General features: G+C 32.5%; 2 protein-coding genes across 4 annotated transcripts; both read left to right on the top strand.

Moving 5' to 3' along the window:
- Positions 1–29: 29 nt before the first annotated feature.
- LOC134272885 (vesicle transport through interaction with t-SNAREs homolog 1A-like) lies at positions 30–13,332 on the top strand. The gene is made up of 8 exons (XM_062755057.1): positions 30–225; positions 2,382–2,440; positions 2,655–2,765; positions 3,534–3,608; positions 3,814–3,898; positions 8,006–8,076; positions 10,880–10,941; positions 11,317–13,332. The coding sequence occupies exons 1-8, from the start codon at positions 132–134 to the stop codon at positions 11,411–11,413; spliced, it is 654 nt and encodes a 217-aa protein (XP_062611041.1). The 5' UTR covers positions 30–131; the 3' UTR covers positions 11,414–13,332.
- Positions 13,333–15,472: 2,140 nt separating this feature from the next.
- LOC134272888 (metalloreductase STEAP4-like) lies at positions 15,473–23,822 on the top strand. 3 transcript variants are annotated; one of them, XM_062755061.1, is made up of 2 exons: positions 15,473–15,654; positions 22,156–23,822. In XM_062755061.1, the coding sequence occupies exon 2, from the start codon at positions 22,162–22,164 to the stop codon at positions 23,653–23,655; it is 1,494 nt and encodes a 497-aa protein (XP_062611045.1). In that variant the 5' UTR covers positions 15,473–15,654; positions 22,156–22,161; the 3' UTR covers positions 23,656–23,822. The 3 variants fall into 3 exon arrangements, with proteins under 3 accessions (XP_062611045.1, XP_062611046.1, XP_062611048.1); XM_062755062.1 differs by lacking the exon at positions 15,473–15,654 and adding an exon at positions 19,565–19,686; XM_062755064.1 differs by lacking the exon at positions 15,473–15,654 and adding an exon at positions 19,565–19,682.
- Positions 23,823–25,504: the final 1,682 nt, after the last annotated feature.

A 25,504-nucleotide genomic window follows, 5' to 3' on the forward strand; every position in this document is an offset into this window, starting at 1 on the left:
CGGTCTACCTTGTTTGTTTACCGGAAGAAAAGATTGCACCGGAAGTTCTCATCTTTGACATCGGGATCGAAAACTCTTCTGTCGTTCTGACAGTTCAACAGTTCCGTTATTTTTTAACGTCTTTCTTCACCATGGGTACACTGATAGAATCATATGAACAACAATATTCAAGCTTAACAGCAGACATCACCTTTAACATAGGAAGAATATCAAATACACATGGAGGTAAACATTTTGTATATGTTTCGAATTTCCTCTGCTTCTTTTATATTACTTCATTTTCTGATTAGGGTGTTATTTACTTGTTTTACAATCACACTAAAAATTAATTCAATTAATGAAAATAATGAAGCAGCATTATTTTTAAATATTGAATATATTGACTCTTCGAGCAAGGCTGATGAAGATACCACATTTTAATACTGAGTAGGCTTATGGCTAGCCTATATTATACAATTATGGACTTTAGTGTAGGTCGATATATGGTTATAAGGACTCATGGCAATTGATATTTATCGAAGACACAGAATGTGATATCATTTTCTGTGTCTGAGGTCAATATCAATTGTCATGAGTCCTTATAACCACATATTGACTGTTCACTGAAGTCCATTATAGTTATGTTATATAATCTCTTAAAGTGAATGCACTGACACAGTCCTAACTAAACAGACTTGACTGTCATTACATCACAGTGGTTAAAAACACGCTTCTTATATTATGACGTCACGTTTTACGTAACTTCAGTGCAACCGAATGCTGTGTCGTGCGATATCCAGTGATTGGGAAGGCCAAAATGGTCAATGGGATTATGGCGCAACTGTCATTTCGAAAATGAATGGGCCATCAATATAATCTGAAGGGCCATTTCAAGAAATAACAAAGTGACAAACAAATATGAAATACGAGAGAAAACATGTTTTTAATGAATTAACCGAATCCGATTTTTAATGCATGAAATGCAGCAAATTTAAAGGAACTTGCTTAGAATATAACTGACCCCCATATTTTGTGTTAAAATTACAACAGTTTTGGAAAGGGAACAGCCCTACCATACAAATGAATGAAGTATCGCTTCGTTTAACCGGAAGTACTTTTTGACAGCCTGTTTCAACCAATGAGATTTGTTGTTTTAAATTGACTGCATTTAAAATGAAATTAAAACAAGAAAGAAAGTTGTACGCAAAATATTTCCAAATAACATCGCTAAAAATTGAATGCGCACCTTGGCGCCATGATTGATTGATTTAATGCGCCATTTTTCACTTCAATGCGACTATGGCGCATGGCACAAGCCCTTCCCAATCACTGCGATATCATTTACCGCCAACGCGCTTTTGCGTCGATATCACAAAAGGAGGAATATCATGTGACATACCTTCAGCCAATGAACATTACAAAAATAATCTTGTTATATAATATTAAAATTTAACTTACTGTTATCATGGATATCCTATTTGAATATATCTATAGTTTAAGTGTACAAAGAATTGACCACCAGCTCATGTCAAATTTCATAAATCATACTGTTGAAGTGTAAGTTATTAGAATTTAAAAATCAATTTCAATTTTTAATATGTTTAAGGTGTGACAATTAGGGTGAGTGCAGATCGAACTTTTAATTTAGATCAGGCTCGTCAAAGCACACTTGACATTTAGTGCATCTGGACTCTGATGTCACATGACATTGTATATAAATTGCATTTACCAAAAGAATTCTGAACAGTGCTGAAAGTTAATGAAGAACTTTTTGGATGAGGCGCCGTTTTGGTATTTACTGTCAAAAAGTGAAATCACCTATTCAAATAGGTGATAAGTTTTATTTGCTATTTATCTTCAATAAATATCCATTACATCAAGGCGAGTTAACTTTTTGTCGAACTTTTGCCATTATTCTCGCAAGAAAATAGCTTTAACAAGCAATGCATGTTACTCTATATATAGAGTAACTGTGGAAAGTCTGATTTTTCTCATCGGTGTTGGTTTAAGAGCCTGCAGTGATGACCGGCGCCGCTCACTGGGCTCCCTAAAGTGTACATCACTACATTCAGTGACATATAATATACATGTATCTATCATTATGGTTTCTCTGATAATATCTATAAATCTTATGAATTGCAACAAATTATTCCATTCAACTGTTATTTTTAAAACAAAGCAGTTAACACTATTGTTAATATCAAAATTGTATAAAAAAAAAAAAAAAAAAAAAAAAAAAAAAATTAAAAGGAATATGTCAGATATTTTGGACATTATACATGTATATCATGTGTGAGGAGGGATGTATGTATATAATTATATACATGTACTTACATCCCTGGTGTGATAGATAATCAGAAATATTTATTTAATATTTTAATTATTATTTTTATTTTGAATAGCTGAAAGACAAGTACACATCAGACAAGCAGAGAAGTTATTTGATGAGGCAACAGAATTGGTGAGTGTATAATTGATGCCTTCAATATTATTTATATTTCATTTATAGTCACAAAAATAACATTCAAATAATTTAATTTCATTAACCTAAAGTGCTTAAAATACACCTGAATGACATATTGGTGGGACTTCAATTGTCAAACTGGCAGCATTAATTTTCGTACATTGTAATTCTGTTTCTGAATACTACAGCTGTTGTCTGTGATATCTTACAGCTTGAGCAGATGGAACTTGAAGTTAAAGATTTACCCCTGAAAGACAGACAGAAATACAACACTAGAGTTAAAAGTTACAAAGCAGAACTCTCCAAATTACAGAAAGATAATGTACGTACCCTGACAGCAAACTCCTACTATACTATTGATTTTTATGTCTCGATCATCTTCCTGAATTTAGTAGGAATATACCCTTACTGAGTTGTTCCTGCAACCTTAATGATAATGAGGCAAAGGTTAGGCAAAGCTAAGCTGTCTAAGAGAGGTTTAACCCCATATATTTCCACTTTCTTTAGAAAATATTTTTTATTTGTTCTTGTGTGATATTGAAAGAATTACCCTCAGAGTTATACAGAATTATCTGTCTTTGCATAGATGACAATTTGATATGCCAGTTTTATACTATATTTTATCATTTCACTAGCCTATTTTATTAAAGATAAATATACTCACTTAATAGATATACATGAGTGGCAATTTTCCTGATTATTTTCAAAGTTGTCATTATATATTTAATTAGAAAGGATTATCCATATATATAGTTTATCAGACAACTGAGCTTAATCGTCTAAAATCAGCTCTTTAAAACATTTTTTTTTCTTAATGAAAAGACACCTGTTTTGCAATTAAATTTCAAAGAAAATTTTTCCCTTCATTATACAAATTTGTAAGAATATTGTATATACTTGACATAATTGTCATAAAATTTTAAACTAAAAGATGTTTAAATCTTAAACTTTTATGTAAAAGTAGACAATATCTAGGATGTACCAAGTAAAAGAAAATAGAAGAAAACATGGTATGTGAAGGATTTACATTTAAATAATGTTTTTCTCTGTATCTGTCAGTTTTATTAAAACTTATTTGATAATTTAACAGAAACGAGCCAAACTTGGGATAGACAGCAGTAGAGACGAGCTTCTAGGAGATGACACACACGACTCCGAAGATCAGGTACAGTTGTTTTACCATTACCAGTTTATTGAAATAGAATATTAGATGGGGTTCTAGATCACTCCTATATGATCAATTCTGCTACAATTATGTAAATTATACAGCAATGTTTTAAAAATGTTTTATTCATTAAAAATGGATTGAAACAAGTCTAGAGTTGTAGGTAGTTTAGTAGGTAAGATTTCTTCATTTATTTCTTTTTCAGAGACAGAGGCTCCTAGACAATACTGAGACATTAGACAGAGCCTCCAGGCGACTGGAACATGGATACAAAATCACGCTAGAAACAGGTAAATTGTAGTCCTTCAGTATGTCAAAACTGGAGCTCAGAGAAGAATATCTGCAATAAATGCAATAAAGAGGAAATTATTAATTATGAGAGGAAATGCCCAGCGTCCATCGTCTGTTGTGTGTCATATATTGTGCGTTGTTTGTACATTTTCAACCTCCTTTCTAGAACCACTTGGTAATTTCAACCAAACTTGCCACAAAGCTTTATATTGTAAAGGGATTTAAATTCGTTTATATGATGGGCCATGCATTCTTCCAGTTGAGATACGTACAAAACAGTGAAAATTTGGTGGCATCACAAATCTTCTCTTCAGGAAAAAACACAGTCTTGGGGGTAGGATGGTGCCCTTAGGGTAAGGTTGGGCCACAGTTTCTAGATATATACAATGCATAGAAATAATAGTACCTGGGTAGATCATTTCTTTAAACTTTTTTCTCAAGAAAAGCAGTTTAATTCAAGAGATTTTAAATCAGGCCCCCCTGATGAGGGGGGTTTACATAGAGATGTGCAGTCAGACCTAATTATTTCAAACTCAATGGGACCAAAATTAAACTTTGAAATGTCCAAATATTGAAGATAATGAGGACAAAATACTTAAAGAAAAAGTGGTTGGAAACACCAACACACTTTGTTTTATCTCGGGTAGTTTGACTGTACATTGTATACATGTAGTACACCCGTACATGTATTACCAGTACCCACTAAAAAAATTATCAAATGAATGTGCATCTGTTTATATTTCACTTTGTACATTGACAAGTTCAATAGATATTGAATATATTTGGTAACTTTTGTTTCCTGACATGGTAACAACAATAATTGAATCTACATTTGCAAAAGTTATGTCCCTTGGCAGCCATCTTCAGGGAAAAACCCTTAGAATCCTCATAGTAGGCTTTTTAGTTTTCTGGTTTGTAACTTTGACATCTGACTGGAAAAATTATGTGCATCAAGTATAATGATTGCCCATATGGGGCTACCCATATACCAAAAGAAAACTTTTTAAACATAGCGGATATATTGGAGCATGCCCAAATGTTGAGTAGCATAAAGAGGAAGATGTCATTGCTTTCCCTTTTGACCTTTGAGTTGACCCCGCAAAGGGAAATAACTATTGCAAAGTGTGGATTGGAATTCATCTTTATTGCTTCCAAGTTTGTCACAGTGACAATGAAGGAGACATCCCTTCAGTTTAAGTTTGTGAAGGTAAATAGATTGAACTCTGAACAAAGCTAAGGCTTATATATAGCAAATGGAGAAGAACAGTATTGAGAATGCAAAAATTATGGACAAAGATAACTTTCTTCCTTTTATGGATTGTTTTCAGCTTTATATAGTACCAAAGTTATTGATGGTTACTGACTTGATGACTTTGAAATCGGAGTTTGACTGTAGGCTTGCTTCTCTTATTGAGAAGCATCAATAAATGTTAAGTTTTTATTAACAGTTAGATAAGGATGCAGTTGGCGCCTCAAATGCATGTCTTACAAGAAGTTTATCATAGAATGGCTTTAAATAATGTGATTGGTTGAGAGATAAGAAAACAATCATCAAGATTTGTAATTTTTAGCTCACCTGAGCGGAAACCTCAAGTGAGCTTTTCTGATCACATTTTGTCTGGCATCCATCTATCTGTCTGTAAACTTTTCATATTTTCGACTTTTTCTCCAGAACTACTGGGAAAATTTCAACCAAACTTGCTACAAAGCATACTTGAGTAAAGGAAATTCAAGTCTGTTCCAATGAAGGGTCACGTCCTCTTTCAAGGGGAGATAATTCAGAAATAGTGAAAATTTGGTGGCTATGTTTTAAAAATCTTCTCAAGAAACACTGGGTCAGGAAAAGATGAAACTAAGGTGGAAGCATCCTCAGGAAGTGTAGATTCAAGTTTGTTTAAATCATAAAAAAATCTTTAAAATATTCTTCTGAAGATCAACAAAGCCATGATTGGTCATATTTATAAGGAAGCATCCTTAGGTAGTGTAGATTCAAGTTTGTTCAAATCATGAACACTGGGGATAGGGTGGGGCCACAATGGACGATCAAAGTTTTACATAGGAATAAAAAGGAAAAATGATTAAAAAATCTTCCTCTCAAGAACAACAAAGCCATGAGTGCATTTGGTCATTTTTATATGGAAGCATCCTTAGGAAGTGTAGGTTCAAGTTTGTTCAAATCATGACCCCTGGGGGTAGGGTGGGGCCACATTTTGAGATCAAAGTTTAACATAGAAATATATAGGAAAAATCTTTTAAAATCTTCTTCTCAAGAACAATAAAGCCATGATTGGTCACATTTATATGGAAGCATCCTCAGTTGGTGTAGATTTAAGTTGTTCAAATCATGACCCCTGGTGGTAGGGTGGGGCCACATTTTTGAATCAAAGTTTAACATAGAAACATGTAGGGAAAATCTTTTAAAATCTTCTTCTCAAGGGCCACAAAGCCATGATTGGTCATATTTATACAGTCTATCCCAAAAGTTCCAGTCTGTCTGACAAAGCAGGTTGGTCCGATGCACTAAGTGGTAAAATCGGCAATGTGTTGACTCAAGACCCCTGGCTTGCGAGGATGTAAATATGCAGATAAAATACTGGAAATTCACATATTCCATATTCTAGAAATAAGGAAAGTTTCAGCAGCATGGAAATATTTTAAAACCATACTTTTTACATTATTTTTGGTCATTTTTATTGTTCATTTTCATTTCATGTAACATGAGGATGTGTTTGACTTTTTAGTCAAAAACCAGTTCAGTCATGTTATACATACATGTATTAAATTTGTACTTAATGATCCCCTATATAAAGACAAATTTATTTTTACTTAAAGTTTATAGTCAATGTCATTGTGTTGGAAATCAATTATAAAATGATTTTGTATTTGTGATTTGCTTGAGGATATTTTCTGTACTCTTTCTTTATGACAACAAATTCATTCATATTGGCCACCAATGCAGACTCAAAATCAACAGGAAGCATTTCTTAAGTTATCTTTTAAAGAAAGTTCTTTCACGTCATGCCAGTGTAATAACATTTTTTATCACAATCTTCAATCTCCATAGAATTAAAGGTAAGAGGGTGAGTGGGTGTGGGGTTTTGAGGTACTGGTACACCCTAGTAATAATGGTATCAGTGTTCAGGAAGGGTTCTTTTATTTGTGTAGAATGGACCAATGAAAGATGTTTTTTTTTGTTTTCAGAAGAAATTTTTTGTAACTTCTTACTCCACGTGATGCATAATATTTGTTCATTTAATTTGATGTGATATACCCAGTATGCCCGAATTTTGAAGAATTTTTTTTTATTAAGTTGTTAAAGTTATTTTGGGGAATTTCATATCTTTCTGTTGTGTTCAAAATAACTAACCATTATTAAATATGAAGTGGAAGAAAGTAATTTGGCATTTTAGATTCTGATAGATTTTTTCCAAGCCAAACTTGAGTCAGGTTTGCATGGCTTTGCACTTAGAATTGAAAGACCTGACTAATGTACAATAATGGAAATATTGTATTTCTATCATAAAATGTTGACAAAGGAAAGAACTACACTTTTAGTATCATGATCATTTTACCACTAACCAGAGTATTTCAATTAAGGCTTCCTTTCATTACCAGGGGTGCCATGTTGAAGACGCATGAACCTTGCAAATTTTTCTGGCTCAATTTAGTCACCACGTTTTGATAAGCTCACAATGCCAACTCGTAATCAAGTTTATTAATAAGGTCATAACCTGGGAATGCCCTGAGATCACAATTCAAAGACCAATGGAGTTTCATCATGAAGTAAAACATTTATATGCCATGAAGTAAAACATTTATATGCATGTGGTTTATAAACCAATAATATATTTGTCAATATTTTGCTTCAAAGTCATTGAACAATACCAGATTCATTAATTTCTTTTGTACCAATGTGTCACTTTAAAAGTTGACATCAACTAATTGGGCTTTTGCATACTCAGATTTCATGTATTGTGGTTTTAAGGCATTTCAGAGCAAGAAAACCCTGATTAGCTGCTAATTAGCTAAAGTTTGTGAGAATAAATTTCAAAAATCTTTTCTATATGAAAATGTGCTCTATATTTTGATTTTGTTTTTCATTACAGAACAGATTGGTGCCCAAATCATGGAAGATCTTCATAATCAAAGACAGACAATAAATAGGTCTCGGCATAGAGTGAGTACATATACATGGGTAATGTGGCTAATAAATATGACAACAATCTATACACCAGATACATCAACAACAAAAAAAGGACATTCACCCACTTTGTTTCAGCTAGGGCCCAGTCCAAATACATGAAACTTGTAAAGTCAAGGTCAGTTTTTAACATAAAAATACTGTCCAGCTAGACCATAACTGAGAAACCTTTGACAGCAGGATTTGAAACTTGGAACATTAATTGAAACAGGACATTAAGGATATCCGATCCTCAGCCAGGAAGGATAACTCCAAATATTAATATTTAATTTGAAATGCATCAAAATGAAGCTTGCAAATGAAATTTTTTCATGCAACAATTTTCATTTTATTCATCTTTATAAGACTCGAGGGTTTTGGAAGTCTTAGAAAAGGTCTTATAAAAGTTGACATTTGTACCCTATAAAAGGAAAAAAAATTGATATAGTTTTAAAAAGGAGAGGTGAATCCATGCAGCCTTAGATACCAATGCTTATTAGCACATGATATGAAATAAGAAGTGATTTGTGGTGTCTTGTAATGATAGCAAAAGCCTTTTACACTGTATTATGGAATACATGACCGAAATAGAAGACAAAAATGCCAAATAAGTATAAAAATCATGGCAGTTTCTTGAATGCCTGGATACCTATCATTTTTTAATGTAAAATATATTTGTTGATCAATTTTCAATTAGAAAATGCATTGCTGATATTTCAGTTCGATTTTTCTTCAAAAATATTGTTGATTTGACAATTTTCCCTATATATACTCTTCAAAAAAAGAAACGCAAAGTAGAATTTTAGTGACACATTGAATATAAAGATTACTTAGTAAAATGATGCATTGATAAAACAGAAATGTGGTGAGCAACAGGAATACACAATGTCATAATTACTAAACAAGTTTAAAATTATAGTCTGTTTAAGACAATTAAAGATCAACATTGTATAGACACAAATGATAGCCACAAACGGCATCTAATGGAAGCAAATGTGTGTAATAAAAACTGTATAAGAAACTCTCCCACTCCAAAAGTAGAACTTTGGTCAGCTGTTGCAGAAAAGGATGCGATTGTCTTTGGCAAATCATGTCAAGCCATTTTGTCCAATGTTGCATAATTTGGATAAAATTCGATTGAGATGACTGTGACTGCAAAATTGTTGTTTCTTTGCAAGAATAAGTGTGTATAGAGCCATATGTGGCTGTGTATTGTGAGATTGCAATACGGCTCTAGGATGCTGCAAACTTGAAAATATGTGTAGGTAGAACATGGTTAGTCTGCATTTTTCCATCAAAGTCCATTGAATAAACCAAATCAATCCTACTTTCTTATAATACCGTTTTCCATATCATTACACTACCACCACCAACTTTTTTAACGTCCTGGAGGCAGTTATCTGTCTAACATTCATTACAAAGCATTAGCACTCTTTAATTTATTAGAGGCTTTCAGATAAACATTCTTGACTAGTAGGTTAATCTAAAATGCTCAGCATAATGCTGTGGTCACACTCTATTGATCTGAGATCAATCATGCTTGGGGTGATTGCAATGGCATGAATAATCCTCTTGCAATAATTCGCAGTCAACTGAAAACGGTCTTGTAAGATGATCTGTGCAGTTCAGTGATAACTAATGCTTTAGATGACGTCCTTGCATTACATTCATGCAATTTACGTAATGCTCGGAAGTGATGCTGTGCTGCTGATGTCACACAAAATCATATTTTTTGCGTATTGGGTGTTCGATGTTAATGGTGTATGTTTTATAGGTTAGATATGGTCTGTGTGTAACATTAAAACCTCTTGCAATTGTAGACAACCGTTAAATGCCCATTTTCCTTTTTGTGCTACGCAACATTCAGATGCAGCAATTTTGTAAGCGTCATTTTTAGATAAAACCAGATTCAAAATATAAACCCCCGCTTTTGATAGCCCCTTTGTACCCGAAGGAATTGCATCGAATTCAACAAATGAAAATTTATCAAAATTTTGTGCAAAACTATGTTTAGCAGGCTGTAAAGTTAACAATTGCATTAAAAAATCATGCATTTCACTTGAATACATAGTATCCATACGAAAATAAAAGGTATGACAAAACTATCGTACATTTTTCAGGGCATTGTTCCTAGTATGCGTTTCTTTTTTTGAAGAGTATACAATGTAATGTGATTAACATTAATATTCAACTTTAAAGAAATACTGTGGATAAATTTACATAACTTTGTGGATTCAGAGATACTTTTATGAGTATTTTTTTATTACTTAACTGCTAATTTTATAAACCTGAGGATCGGACTACCTTAAGATAAGATGCATTGCAAAAAATTATGACCTTGACCTATTTCTTTGGTCAAGGTATAGTTAAGAAAACAATGACAAGACCATCAAACAAGAATTCATTGACATAGACATTAAACTTGGAACTTGGTAAGGTGGTAAAAAGGAGAGGTACATGCCTTCAAATGTTTAGCTCACCTCATTGAAGTTGGGGGAGCTTAAGTGATACCCTCATGCAGTGTCAGCATTCCAGGTTAAGGTTTTTGGTGCAGTTTTCTTTTCAAGTACATGTACTTCTATGCCCCCACATGAATCAGAGATGCATGGAAAACGCTTCTAATATGTTTCATTGTAACAGACAAGGTTCCAGATTGTTTATCAACACATTACATGTATAGCTATACACACTTAAAACATGCATATCAACACATTACATGTATAGCTATACACACTTAAAACATGCATTTTATTCTGATGAACAAACTGAACATTGTAGCCAAGTGTCCTTTCTGTTGTAGATGGAAGAAATGAACACAAACCTTGGAAAAAGCTCTCGTGTTTTATCAGGAATGATGAAAAGGTGAGTCTCAATAGTCCTTTTCAAATGACCCATAACTACATATTTATTGGCTGTTGCTGACAAATTTAATTATAGACAATTTGCTAGTCTCTACAATTTGAGCTATATTCTTTTCAAAGACCTTCTGTTTACACTTTGCTTTAGTGTTTAGTTCTAATATGGAAATAAAGACTAGCTGCTCTTTTGGGTTTATAATTCTGTAGTGGTCATATGAATTCGATCACTGGTGACCAGATAGTTTAGTTGGTCGAGCACCTAACTAATAAAGGGGGGGGGGGGTGAATCCAGGTCTGGTCTAGCTATTAGCTATTGCATTCTCCTCCCCAGTTACTACTGTTCATATTAATTATGGTTATCAACACTTCCTTGTTGTAGAATTATACAGAATCGTCTGCTCCTCCTGGTGATCTGTGCTGTCTTGGTTGTGGTGGTTGTGTTGGCCATATACTTCATGGTGAAGAGGAAGTCATGACAACAGCTCCCTGCTAGGGGACTTTAGGGTCATTAGTGCAATCTCTTCAAAATTTCAGTGAGGATATTTTGGAATGTACTTTTCAGTCTTTAAAGATCAGTGCCATGTTACTTGTTTTGAGAAACCTAAATATGAGGTTTTGAAATAAAAATTAATCAAAATAATTTAAAGGGCATTGAGAAATTCAAAATTTTAACTTGGAATGCTGCAAAGTCTTATACCAGGAAGGTAAATTTTTGGGGTGTATTTGAGATTTTATTCAATGGAGATTTGAAAATAGATGCATGACTTAATGGTTTTTTATCCAGTGTTTTAATTTTATTTTTTTACAAGAAATGGACACATGCAAGCTACTTTTAACTAAAATTTGTATAACATTTTGATGTATAACTTGATTTATATACATTATTTAAGTATCAATTAATGTCAAGTTTGAGCTAGGATATACAGTTTTTTTACATCAATATTGCATAATGAAGCTCACAACTCAGGATGCAAACTTTTTATTCTAAAAAAAATTACCATTGTGACTTGATGGACCAAGACTGTAAATTTGAGACATGGAAAATAATAACTGCCACAGGGAGGAAAATCATGTATGCATCAATCGTGTTTCAATAAATAAAAAATGAAAACAATTTTTTACTTTACCCAGAGTTTTTCAATTAATATCTACCTAACTAAGTTTGGGATTTCCAATTTTTTTTTTATATAAATAAATTCAGTAAAATAACTTCCTACGGGTATTAGGATGGACCCACCTTACAAATACCCGGTAAATTAATCATAAAAATTGACTGATTCATGCATTCCTTTCTGCTCTAATTGATAAGTCTTTGTTAATTAATGATGTTTCATGATATATAGTAAATAATTTAAAACAAATTAAATGTAAGTAAAATGTCCATTTTTTACTGCGATTTCTTCCTTCACATAAAAAAAAAATTAATTTTACTAGATAAATAAAAGCAGAAAAAATAAAATTTTCACAAATTATGTCAATGCTAAAATTAAATGCCTTGTATTCATGGAGAACTTTCTGTAGACAGATTAAACAACTTTACTATTCCGGGGAATGACCTTAGAAAAAAGTATACATTTACAAGTATAATATTTTTGTCATATAATAATAGTCAGAGATTCACCAAGCATAGAGATTCAATGTAATTGATCCTTAGAATCATTATTTAGCTGATACATGTACTGGGCTATTTCAAAATTGTTAATATGTGTAAAAAACATTTTAATTGTACATTATGAATGTTTTGAGATGTCCCCTAACATTGGTAGAAGAATAGTCTCTAGTCATCCTGAATATTTCAATCATTTAATCTTGATGTTATGGTTATATATTTGAAGGTTAGGTTAATACATAAATGTCTGTAAATGATGTAAACCTTACTCTAATGTGTTCACTAATTTATTTAGTATTCTGACGGTAACTTTATTGATTACAGGCAACTGCTTTTGTAGGTTTTATTTGTGGCTTGATTTCCATAAAATATCAACCACAGGCACTCTCAGTTATTTCAATTAGACATAAGGCTTTAAAATTATCTTGGAACAATACAGTATTGTTCATGTCCTTTAAGACTAGAAAGGAGACATATATGGTGTAAAAAAAAAACCCAACAACATAGAACTTACTAATACTATACAGTTGAACTTGGTTATCTGGAACACTGATATCAAATACCAGGGATATGTCCAAATTATTTGGCAGTCTCAAATACTTGTTCTCTATGTAATTATTTAATGATCTCAAATTCTCAGCTATTTTTAATTTAAATTTTGTCCTTTTGAAGTTAAAAATAATAAGGTTTGACTGTAATTTGAAGTCAGAAATAAAACATACTTAATAATCTAGCATTCCAATTTTTTCATATTTCTAAGTGTACTGCAAAATTTATTGATCTATTAATAAAATGAAAAAAGTTATGTTTTTACACCATTGTATTTGTTAGAAAAATTCACAGAAATTTATATTTAAAAAATTGTAAAAATTATGTGTGTGTAAAAAAAAAATTAAGATATTATCGTAAAATTTTTCGGGAAAAAACATAATAATGTTGCGATACAAATTTTTGCTGATACCTATTCCTATGGAAAACATTAACTTATTTCTGTTCATGTTTATACATCAGCATTGTTATTTTTATAAATGTCCTTTTATGTATATGATATTTGGCATTTAAGTTTTTCATTTATTGTTTTTGTATTTAAAAGAAACAAGTCACTGTATCCTATGTAAGTTTGACCAAGACCAGTTGGATTAAATATCTTGTACTACTTTGAGAAAATGCATTGCAAGCTGATTGGCTATTCTGATGTAATTGTTACCTAATTATTTGAGGAGTAGACTTTTACTGTTTTTAATGTGTTGAATATGATGTGATGATATGTGTCAAAATAAAAAATATTTTTAAAAATTATTTGTGTGTTCTGTAACAAAATCAAAAAATGCTGAAAACAATATCCCAGTTCATGATGACCATACCACATATGTATATTAAGTAACACAGTTCTGTGCCTTACCTCATACCTAGAGCTTATGTAGCCATCAATCTTCAGAGTGCTACAGTGTAGTACATGTACCGGTATATATACCCGGTATGTATAATAAGTTTGGGATATCACGTTAAGAAAATTCTGCAAAGCGAACCATTCTCAAAAAAGTTTGATCTTTGATACAATTTAGTACTAGTTTTACAACAGTCTAATTTGAGAGTTATTAGTAAAAAAATAAAAATCCATGACAAAAGTTTTTCTAACATTTGGAAACCATTATTATTCTTTCTTTTTTTTTCACTTAGGGAAGATTCAGGATTCCCTGTGGAGAGGAAGCAAGATCAGGGATGGAATTAATATTTTGCCCCCATTATAAAATGAATTAAATATATCACATTTATATTTGCCTATAAGGCAGATGGGCATTCAAAGTGAACGCCAGGTGTAGAGCAATTTCACTGATAGTGTGGATTTTGTTTGTTTGTTTTGTTTGTTTGTTTTCTCTTGTAAACAATATAATGTAAACTTAATTAAAATCGATAAAATTTGAGACAGTGCGTGGATGAAGCTAAATGAACCGTGAAGCTTTTTTGTGTGTGTTGGGGGGGGGGGGGGTAACATTATTTAAGAAGAAAAAGTTCGTTTAACATGTTAACATGTATTTCAATTTCCCTAGACAATATTACATGCGTAGGAAAATGATTTTGCACCCTTTTTAACAACCGATTATAATCAGAGTGTTCGATGTCACTAACGTTACTATAGTATCTGTTGAACTTCCTTCACGATGCATGACGTCAGTGTCCCGATTGTCGTGAGCAGCTCCTCCGAACACGGTTGGTCGGCTTAATTTAAATTCCCGAATCTGTGGTATACTGTCCAAAATAAACATTCATCACAAACTTAAATAGATAACCCAAAGAAAATTGTTTATTTATCAAGAAAAGGATATATCATTTTGTAAAATATTTTCAATACACTAAAGCGTCAACACTCCCACAAGGGATAACTCTCAAAATGTAAATGAAATATTTCAAAAATCATATATAAACAACTATTAAAACTATTAAATTTTAGTATGTACATGTGTAGATATATTTTACAGTCCAGAAGAAAACTCCACTTTTTTTAAAGCTTTTTCACTGCATGTACACAAACACTTAAAATTGGTTAGACATACTTAGCCTTATCAATTGAAATTCATATTGTAATGTTTCCTTTTACTTTTAAAAGTGCACACTTTTTTTCATACAAAATCATTATTTTCTTAATTGTTTTGGATGTGTAGCTTTTATCAAAATAAGATTTACGGTATTAACTTATCCAGGAAATCAATATCTACTTAATTTTTTGGATGAATAATTTTATCAAAATAAGACTGTCTGTACATTTGGGTTGTGAAATTACAGTCATCCGGATGCAAAAATAAACCATCAAATACAGCTGATGTAATTTATATTTTACAAAAGTACATTAATAGTAAAAACAAATAATGCTTAGTTGATTTAAACCTAACATTTATGGAAAATCTTAAGCCAGTCATTGTACGTGTCATCTGAAACGTTTCCCGACAGACGTCATTTTTCGCTAAACTTGGCTGATCATTATCCATCATCGCACCTGTCAATCTAGAAGAAATCATTTCATCTGTGTATTTCAGTGATTGTCCAGACATCACAGGGATCGTCTGTATAACTGACCGCCTGGCCTACCTGTACGGTCCACTTACTCAGGTAAGAATTTTCTGTGTTTCGAAATAATTACTCTGACTTTAGGTTGAAACTGATGAATGGTTTTGAAATCAAACTTCTTTTAAAAATAACTTGAAATATACATATAGATATTTTTCATCTTAAGGTTTATTAGAAAAACGTAACACAGATTTAAATACAGGTTTTATCTAACGACTCTGGAACGACCATCATTTTTCATACATCGTTGGCAATGAAAATATTTTGAAGTTTTAGATGATTTCGTTAGACTTTCATTTCATCTGTTCGTGACGTGTTTGTCTAGCTCACGCTTTTGATCAATACAATCACGACATTAGCCCACAGCAATCTAGAAATCTTCCTACGATAAATTGTTCCTGTTTTCATATTTGTTGAACATCTTAAATCTTGCCAACTCATTTAAAATTCAAACTTTGTAGTATATGGGATGTCAAAAGCTATTGAAAATTCTCATTAAAAAGGAATTTATTCCTCGGTAAAGATATTTTTCTTGTGTTGATGTCAAAACTTTCTCTAGACACTCATTAAATTTACATAAAAATTAGGCTTAAGAAGTTTGTCTAATTAAAGGGTTTAAACTTTCTTAACCGAATCTTAATTGTGTTCGATCTGTGTACAAATTGAGTGGTTCTGAAAAATGTCAAGTATATACAAGGATATATTAAATGACGTTTAAATATATTATTATGTTTATTCACCAATCAAGGGCCCACGGGGGGCATGAACAATTATTACAAAATGATAACATTGATTACAATTCTATATTAAGGATAATGTAACATGACTAGTGATTAAGTTTGACATTGAGAAGTGCATCACCACACTGGATCAAAAGCATAGAAACCATAGAATGATAAAAGAAAACACAATTAAATAAAAATGATAGATATAAGGTAAATTTAAAAAAAAAAGAAAAAATCTTGTAGTAATAGTACTCTAATATTAGTGCATCTTGAATACAAAGGGCACCAGAGGATGATACCTCTACACAGCCAGTCTGGCAAACCTGTATCCTAAGTATTGAAGATGGTCATTCAAAAAAAAAAAATCATTTAAGTATTAACAGAAATAGTAATTTCAATTAATAAGTACTTAGCATATAATTATAAATTTAATGCAAACTAATCTCTTGGAGTTAGTTCAAAAGATATTTGACATATGCATACCCACATACACAAACATACACTTACTGTTACACAAATCCATGCATACAAAAATAATAATTTATATACAAATATATGTATGTATAGTATATATTATAAACATACACTTATTGTTACACATATCCATGCAAACAAAAATAATAATTTACACACAAATATATGTATATATATAAACAAATGGTACTATCATGTATAAATGTAAATCTGTGATCTTGAAGGTAGCATACAATTAATGTAAAGAAAAGGTAACTTGGATACAGAGGGTACCAGGGGACGATGCCTCTGCACAGTCGATTATACTGGCAAACCCGTACTCTAAGTATTCAAGACACCCATTCTGACTGATTCTTTACATTTAAGAAGGTAATGGGGGGACACATTAAATTTACAAAAAAAAAAAAAAAAAAAAAATTCCATAGGTTTACTAATACTTTTCATACTTCAGCTCTCATAATCATTTTACTGACTTGACTCAGTATTTGCACATCCTCATTAGTCATGAGCCAATTTAACTTATTATCACTGTCCAAGTTGTGGAAATTCTTACAGGAATTGTTTTTTAATTCATACAAGACTTTTCTTTCATCCTTAATGTGATTACATGAAAAGAGAAAATGTTTCTCATCATCAACTGTTTTGTTATTACATCTATTGCAGTGTCTTTCTTCTCTAGGAATGCCTATATATCGACCCCTTTCAATATTAAGTCTGTGCGCTGATATGCGAAAACGAGTAAAACTTCTCCTCTGGCTGCTCAAAATTCTTAATTAAATTAAGATACTTTTCTTGACCAAAATTTTGTTTAAAAGTGCTATAGCATCTCAGCTTTTTATCAGAGTGTGATTTAATTGAATTCCACTCTTGTATATAATATCTAAATAAACAATCTTTAAGTTCACGTTTGAATTTGTGCATTTTGACTGAAGTTAAAAAATACCCTCGATATTGGTAATAAGAAAATTAATGGAGCTGTACCAAGAAGGGAGTTTTTTCTCAAACAATGATTTGGATTCACAATAATCTTTTAAAATTGGGAAAGAAAGATTTTCAAGCCTATACCAGTACCTTATCATTGATCTTACAATGTCAAAGTGTCTACCTAAATCAGACAATACAGCAAAATTAGTTGCAGTTTTATGCACACCTAGTACTGATTTACAAAATTTCAAGTGGAGTTTTTCACAGAATAAGTTGGTGTATATTTTATCAATAGTACAATTGGGTATGCTATTTTTTTTTGTAAATATACTTCATGTGCATACAATAAAATAGGTTTAATTGTATGGTCAAAAATATGAATAGTGGTTTTAACCTCAGGATTCAGGGAAATGAAAAGTTTAAAAAATGATTTTAATGCTTTTTGATAAAGCTGCTTTTGAGCAAAGGAGAAAGAAACCGAAGAACAAAATGTCACAAATGTTAAAGGGCAATGGGATTGGGGGGGTGCAATAATTAAAACACGTGTGAATGATTCCTTTCCAAAATTGCCATTTTCTTCAGTCGCATAAAAAAAAACTGAGCCAATTTTGCAAACTCCTTTGAAATTTTGAAAAGTTTAGAAAATAAAACTTTGTCTCTTAACTAGGAGGCATGTGTATAGGGTAATTCCCAGGTGAATGAATCATTAATGTTTTAAATATATTATGTGCTGAAAGGTTAAAAGTTACGTCTTACTGAAAAAGAAATGCATTTAAACTAAACTAACTAGCTGTCAGTTTTACTTAGCATAATTATTATCCCCTTGCAACGGAGTTGGAGGGGGTATACATGTAGGAAAGCTTGATAGGTTGAGTATTAGAGTGTGTGTGTGTATATTAGTTTGTCCTCGTGTGAAACGGAAGTGACATAAAATTTTCACCGGGATCGATGTCGAATACTGCCTTGATTTATAGATGAGTCCGGATGCTCCTCTTTGCAATGCATTAATTAAGCCCCTCCCCTCTTTCCCTACCTCTTAATGCTTGAGGTTAGGTGGACTTAATATTTTTTGAATTCAGTGTCTTCTTAACGCAGCGCCTAAACGTACATATTGTATAATCTTTGATAATAAATATACACACGATCTCGAATGAAACTTCTGCGAACAAACATGCAGTGATCTCGCGTAGTTCTACAAAAATTATGTTTTTGCGAATAAAATGTGATTTGGGGTAAATAATTAAATAATGTAAAAAAAAAAAATTACTAATATTCTTTATTCTAAATAAATCGTTCATTACAGGTAGCAAATTTATGAACGACTCTTTTTATTACGAAGTTATCAACTGGGAGACAAGGAAGCATGCAAAAAATATAAAACGTAACATATATCACCTTTCGTCTAATTCCTGTAAATGATTGCTGACAATCTTTGCCGTCCGTCGTGGTATATATCAAAAGGGAAGAAGCACACTTATATGCATGAAGCCAGGGGACATTTTATTAATGCCCTTTTTCCATGAATGTCAACGCAATTTGAACTTATCAAATACTTTTTAATATATTTCCAATTTTTTGTGAATGAAATTACGTTTAGTAAGCCTTATCTATTCCAGAAATAGAGTCGTATTGTCTTGCAAATGGAAAGAGAAAAAGTCTTTAAGTTAGCAAAATGCTCACTGTACATAGTTTACCTGTTTTAAAATGTGATGAAACGCCAAACCAGGAAGTGGAAAGGTCAAAAGGTCACTTAACATGAATTGTCAATGTTTGGAGGGAGGGGCCAGGGCCAATCATTTCTGAAATGAAATTCACCTTATTCAAATGTTGACATAGACATAATCATGCTTCCATGGACAATGATAAATACTGAAGTGTCTGTTTATTGAATTCACAAAGGTGTATCACAGTGTTCATTGTACGGTCTATATTTTTCTTTGGCCCTAGGTAGGTAAAACATCTTTATGTAATGTTTGTGTCAGTGGCGTTAATATATATAACTTGTATTTTCCAATTTTAATTTCTGTATTTGGTCATTTCCATATCTTTTTGATGTTGAATATTTTTGTCCTAATATGTACTTAATGAGAATTATTCCTGTTTGCTTTTAGCTTCTAGACACTGGTGGTAATTTAATTTGCATTATTATCATTATAAGTAAATTATCAGTGTATGAGCTAATGTGTTTTGTCCAATGAGATAAATTTTCTAATTCTAATTTTCAAATTGCGTCTCCCTTTACGTTTTTAAAACTAAATAATCTTTATTACTCATTAAGTATTGCCTTGACTTCTTTTATACACTAATTTATGGTAAATATACCTGGTATGTAAAGAGATTTTTCATACCTCTCTCTCTCTCTCTCTCTCTCTCTCTGGGTTTTGCTCTGTACAAAAGCTAGCAATTGTTCGACAACACTCCTAAATGCAGTCTAACATGCACTTAAATAAACTTTAATCACACCACAAAACTCTTAGATAATATTCAAATGTCTATAAAGCAATAGAATCACCCCCGAGACAAGGTCGTAGGTGAAACATTTGTCTCGTCAGCGCAGTAGGTACAAATGTAACCCTTTGGGGGAATTTTTACATACAGAATTCCATTTCCTTCCAATAACCTTAAAGCTTTAATTGTCAGCATATTTCCTCTTTATTATCATATTCTTCTCCAGATCTTAACATTTCTGTGAATGATTGTTTAGGGCATAACGACCAAGTTATTTTATTTCAAGTGCAGTCAAGGCATGAATCGCATTAAACGTGGAATACAATGACTGGAAATCATTAAAGATCGATTATTAATAAAATAAAGTTTATTATTCATGTGACTTTGAAAATATTTACTATGAATGGTCAGGTTTTTCCCCTTTTTGCAAGAGGTCAGTTTTGGCACCTCAATCTTACATGTACATACGTACAGCGGAATCTTTATTGCGTAGAATTTATAGTCAATTAATTAAAATAAACAGAAAACAAATATAAGCAATGAAATTAAGTTAATTTTTATACATATCTTTACTTACGTTTACAATTCTCTACACTACTGTACTCTAATAGATTTTTTAAAAATTCTAACTGTAGAAGAAAAGGTCCTTTCTAAAATGAAATATGACTAATTCGACCTTCTAAACAAAGACACATTACGGAAGAAAAACTTAAAATAATGCTTTAATTATGGTTAACTTCAGATTATTTATCATCTCAGGTAAAAAGATATATTCAGATGTCTTCTGAGTGGTTTGAGATTCAAAGAAAGCCTTATTATGCTGAACTGTCAATATTCTAAGATCATTCAGTTCATTTGTATATTGTTTGCTAATATAAGACGTAAAGAATTTATATCCAGGGGTAGAATTTTTACAGCGATGTTATATATTTTTAAATGAAGAAGGGGGAGCTCAAACTCCCACCGCTTTACACTAGACAAAATTTCTAACCGCCAGCCAGTATGTCTAAAGAACAACTGCCCAGTCGGCACGAGTAAATCTGCCGACATACTCTGATGCAAATTTTAGATTCATAATCAACACTTAGAAACAATGAGCAGTGAGAGGTATTATTTGTATCACTGAGCACTTTCTGCAACCCGAGACTTCGGTTTATAGAGTCTCACCCGAAGGACCGTCTCCATGTCCCGCAGTGGATTCGAACCATCAACTCTTTTCTTGGCGACTCTAGCGCATGCGACATGCGGGCTACTGAACACCTGTAGAAAATATTTTTGTAAATTTGCTAATCTAGTTGCAATATCAGAACGATCAGAGACTTTTACCTTTTTTTTGTTTACAAAATTTTTCCAAAAGTGTACCCTATCTACATTGTAGAATCAAATTTCATGCCTTTCTATGAATGTTGCGCTTCAGTTAAAATATATTCATTCATTATTTGTATACGGTGACATAATTAGACATGAAAGACATCAAACGAATACGTTTTAAAGAGATATATTATATACATGCATTAATTTTATTTTTTGGTGCGTAAAAATGTCTAGTGATCATGCTTATCCGTAGTTAGCTACTGTCACTCGTGTCCCAAGTGCTAATTGTACGGAAGATGATTTTGTAAATTGTACCCCATTAATGTTCTTTGCTGCCGCCTGCAGGTGACTGGTCTCGATTTTAATGACCGATACATACATCACGATCGATTGGGAATGTAGGCGTCATTTTTATTTCCCTTTCCATCTGTGTAATGTGACCAGGTTAATATTGTGTCCATTTACAAAATTTACGGGATGTGGTTCACCAAAAGGTCGATTGCTTAGTAAGGGTGCTGAAAACATTTAGTTTCTATTGGGTTTTTTTTAAGGGAAAAATGACATATAAAGTTTAGGGAGGTGAACGCCCATACTAGTAAATAATTTTTACAAAGTAATATACATATACTTTATACTAATTACATTATTTTCATTACAGGAGTGAATGATGCCCCGTGAGCTCAAAACCAGGGTGGGGATCATCGGGTCAGGAAATTTTTCCCGCGCCCTCGCCAAAAGACTGACAAACGCGGGTTATGAAGTGGTCATCGGAAGCCGACGTCCGCGCAATCTATCGGAAGTGGACAATTGTCTTTGCAATGTCATGATGACGTCACTAGAAGACTGTGTCAAGCAGGTGTCCATAGTGTTTTTGGCGATTCATTTTGAAAACTATAAAGATTGTTTGTCAGACCATAGAGACCTTTTTACTGGAAAAATAGTTGTGGATGTTTCTAACAGACTAAAACTTCCGAAGCACCGATCCAATGCGGAATATCTTAGTTCCCTTTTACCCAATGCTAATGTTGTCAAAGGCTTCAATGTCATATCAGCATACGCCATGGAAAATGAGTTCGCGGGTGGAAGCCAAGAAGTCTTTATAGCAGGCGATGATTTAGCAGCGCGGGAGAAAGTGTGCGTTGTTGCGAGAGACATGGGATTTGTGGCAAGTGATTGGGGCCTCTTGCAATCAGCCCGACGTATCGAATCGTATCCTTTGAAAATTTTCCCTGGATGGAAAACGCCTATTCTTTTCACCGTAGGAGTTTTCATTGTGTGGTTTCTATATATCATTTTCATTTACTTCGTCAAGAAAACCGCGTATCGATGGGACCAGATCTTTGTGAAAGTTCTGAACAAACCGCTCTGTATGACTGCGATGACTGTGTATGCGTGCACATATCTACCAAGCTCTTTTGCAAGTGCCTTTCAGCTATATCATGGTACAAAACACATCAACTTCCCAAGCTGGTTAAATAGATGGCTTTTGACAAGAAAACAGCTCGGTCTTATAGCCTTTCTGCTTGTTTGTATCCATGTCATCATGTCAGTTTTGATTATGAGCCCCACATATCTAAGTTCCTGGTTTCAGTCCACGACGATCGTCATTCCAGGAAATCGAACGAATGACATCAAAATACCCATCAAAACCTGGATGGTCTGGAAGGGTGAAGCTGCGTGTTTAGTGGGGATTCTAGCCTTTGTTGGAATGTGTATCATTGCTATATCAACATTACCCTCCGTCACAAGAACTCTGAACTGGAGGGAATGGAGATTTGTCCAATCAAAGCTTGGTCACGTGGTTCTTTTCCTTTCCATTTGTCACGTGGTCATCATGGGTGCTCCCGGTTGGGCGAAAGGCGGGCTTTGCAAAACGCTGCAATCTATAACATTTCTGAGTTTGATTATTCCATTCTTCACACTTTTCTTCAAGATTGTTTTCTCACTTCCTTGTATTGACAAATACGTACAGAAGATACGTCGAGGTTGGGAGGCTTCATATTCAAGATGTCGGGCTAAGTGCTCACAAAAACATGCCACGTTTGGCAAAGTGTATTCAAAGCCCGTGGACCAGGACAATATTTCCGAGGAGGATATGATAATAGCATCACAGGAGGAACATTTAAGCTGCGCATGTCACGATACCTCTGTAGTGTAGGAGAAAAATAAAACTGTTTTGTGATATACATAGACTATATCTGTGTTAAGATATACATTGTACGTGTATATTATTTCTATACTTGTATTTTTTTTTATTATTTATTTTTCATTGCGAAAGTAAAATGTTGAATTAGAATTTCAGGAAATAAAAAATCATGAAGGTTACAGGGTATTTATATTAAAAAAACTTATTTTGTGTTTTCTTAAATTTTCATTCATTATTTTTTTTTACCTCTAAAATGATCGGGGATAAAATTCATGTATTTCCCGACGCTAGCGTCGGGCAATATTTCATCCTTTGGAGGTTTATAATATAATCAATGCTACCCTCAGTTCCATTCAATACATGTATTTGTATGAAGGATATGGAGATAACGAAAAGTATTCAATATCAAAGTCCATAAAACAATACAAAATAGGAGCAGAACAAACACGGACCTCCAAAACATCAGAGGTGGGACCAGGTCAGGGATGGGGTAATTGAAAAAAGTAATTGTAATTGGCTGTAATTAATTACATTTTTTGAAGTAATTGCAAGTAATTTGTAATTGAACATTTTTTCAATTACATGTAATTGTAATTTAATTAATTACACTGAATAAATACCATGTAATTTCAATTATTTTTTCAATTACATTCAATTACTTTATATGATACACATGTACATGAATTCAAATGATATACTGTCACCACTACCTCCCCATTTTACTACGTTTTTTTATTGCAAAACATATCCTCAATCCTTCAATTTTACAGATTGAAGTTAATCTAGTTTCTTTCTATTTAATATACAATTTTATAAAAAAAAAATTTTTTTTCATGTTTATCTGAATTTTGCACCACCCTTCCTAGGTCTATTCAGCTATGAAATACACATTTATTATATTTCAATCTTAAGTTTGTTGCTTGGTCACTGCAGAATATGTGTGTCAAGAAAAATAGAAAAAGGAATGTGTGTCATTAATTAAGTTCTCTCTTGTTGATAAGAGATAATTGTCCTGCAGATCACAGGTGTAAATTGCAATCAAAACAAATCAACTCCTCTAAAGAGGTATTCATTCCATGATTAATAAGACAAAGCCAACGCATGGGGATAATTATTTCAATTTCAAATGCTTTGCTAGTTTGAGAAAAGAAACACCTTCAATTTGATAATTATTTTAATGTCTAAACAGAATTTTATGAATGAATTTTGTATCTGAAAAAGTTTTGTTCTGTACAAATATTATTTATGAAGTAAAAATATTCTGCAGAAATAGCAATATGAGTTTTAGATTAACTTCAAAAGAAATATTTAATTTGAGGGGTTACAGTTGTGACATATTACAATTGAAATACCCCCTGTTTAATCAAATATCATATCACATGCAGTTTGTGTACATGTAGGGTTTGTGTGGAGGAAACTGCATCAAACTGATCCCAAGTAGTTCTTCAGTGTTTTGTTAATAAAAGTTAAAATTTAAATCACAAGTATACAAATGGCTTTACCATACTATTTCTTGTATTTTTGTGCAGCGATCTGCTTTATGAATGATCCCTCTTCTGTATAATATTATTCATTGACAAGGATTATAGGATTTTCCAAAAAAAATTGAAATGTAATTTGTAATTTAATTAATCACTTTTGTAAAGTAATTGTAATTTAATTAATTACATGTCTTAGAAAGCCTGTAATTTAATTGTAATTTAATTGAAGAAAAAGTCAAAGTAATTGTAATTTAATTAATTACTTTTTAAAGTAATTGACCCCATCCCTGGACCAGGTGCCATGAATGAGTGAACATCCCCGGCCAACCGGTCAAACCCGCCGTGTGCTCCTTGTCATTATCGGGAAACAACGGGAAAAT

This window comes from Saccostrea cucullata, unplaced genomic scaffold (assembly GCF_032062105.1).
Source record: "Saccostrea cucullata isolate Sc308-1 unplaced genomic scaffold, CSIRO_AGI_Scuc_v1 ctg154, whole genome shotgun sequence".
NCBI classification, from domain to species: Eukaryota; Metazoa; Mollusca; class Bivalvia; order Ostreida; family Ostreidae; genus Saccostrea; species Saccostrea cuccullata.

Coding starts and splice junctions, on each gene's coding strand:
- LOC134272888 (XM_062755061.1), top strand. CDS start 22,162: ATGATGCCCCGTGAGCTCAAAACCAGGGTGGGGATCATCGGGTCAGGA.
- LOC134272885 (XM_062755057.1), top strand. CDS start 132: ATGGGTACACTGATAGAATCATATGAACAACAATATTCAAGCTTAACA. Junction 2,766..3,533: donor CCAAATTACAGAAAGATAAT/GTACGTACCCTG, acceptor ATAATTTAACAG/AAACGAGCCAAACTTGGGAT. Junction 8,077..10,879: donor TAAATAGGTCTCGGCATAGA/GTGAGTACATAT, acceptor TTTCTGTTGTAG/ATGGAAGAAATGAACACAAA.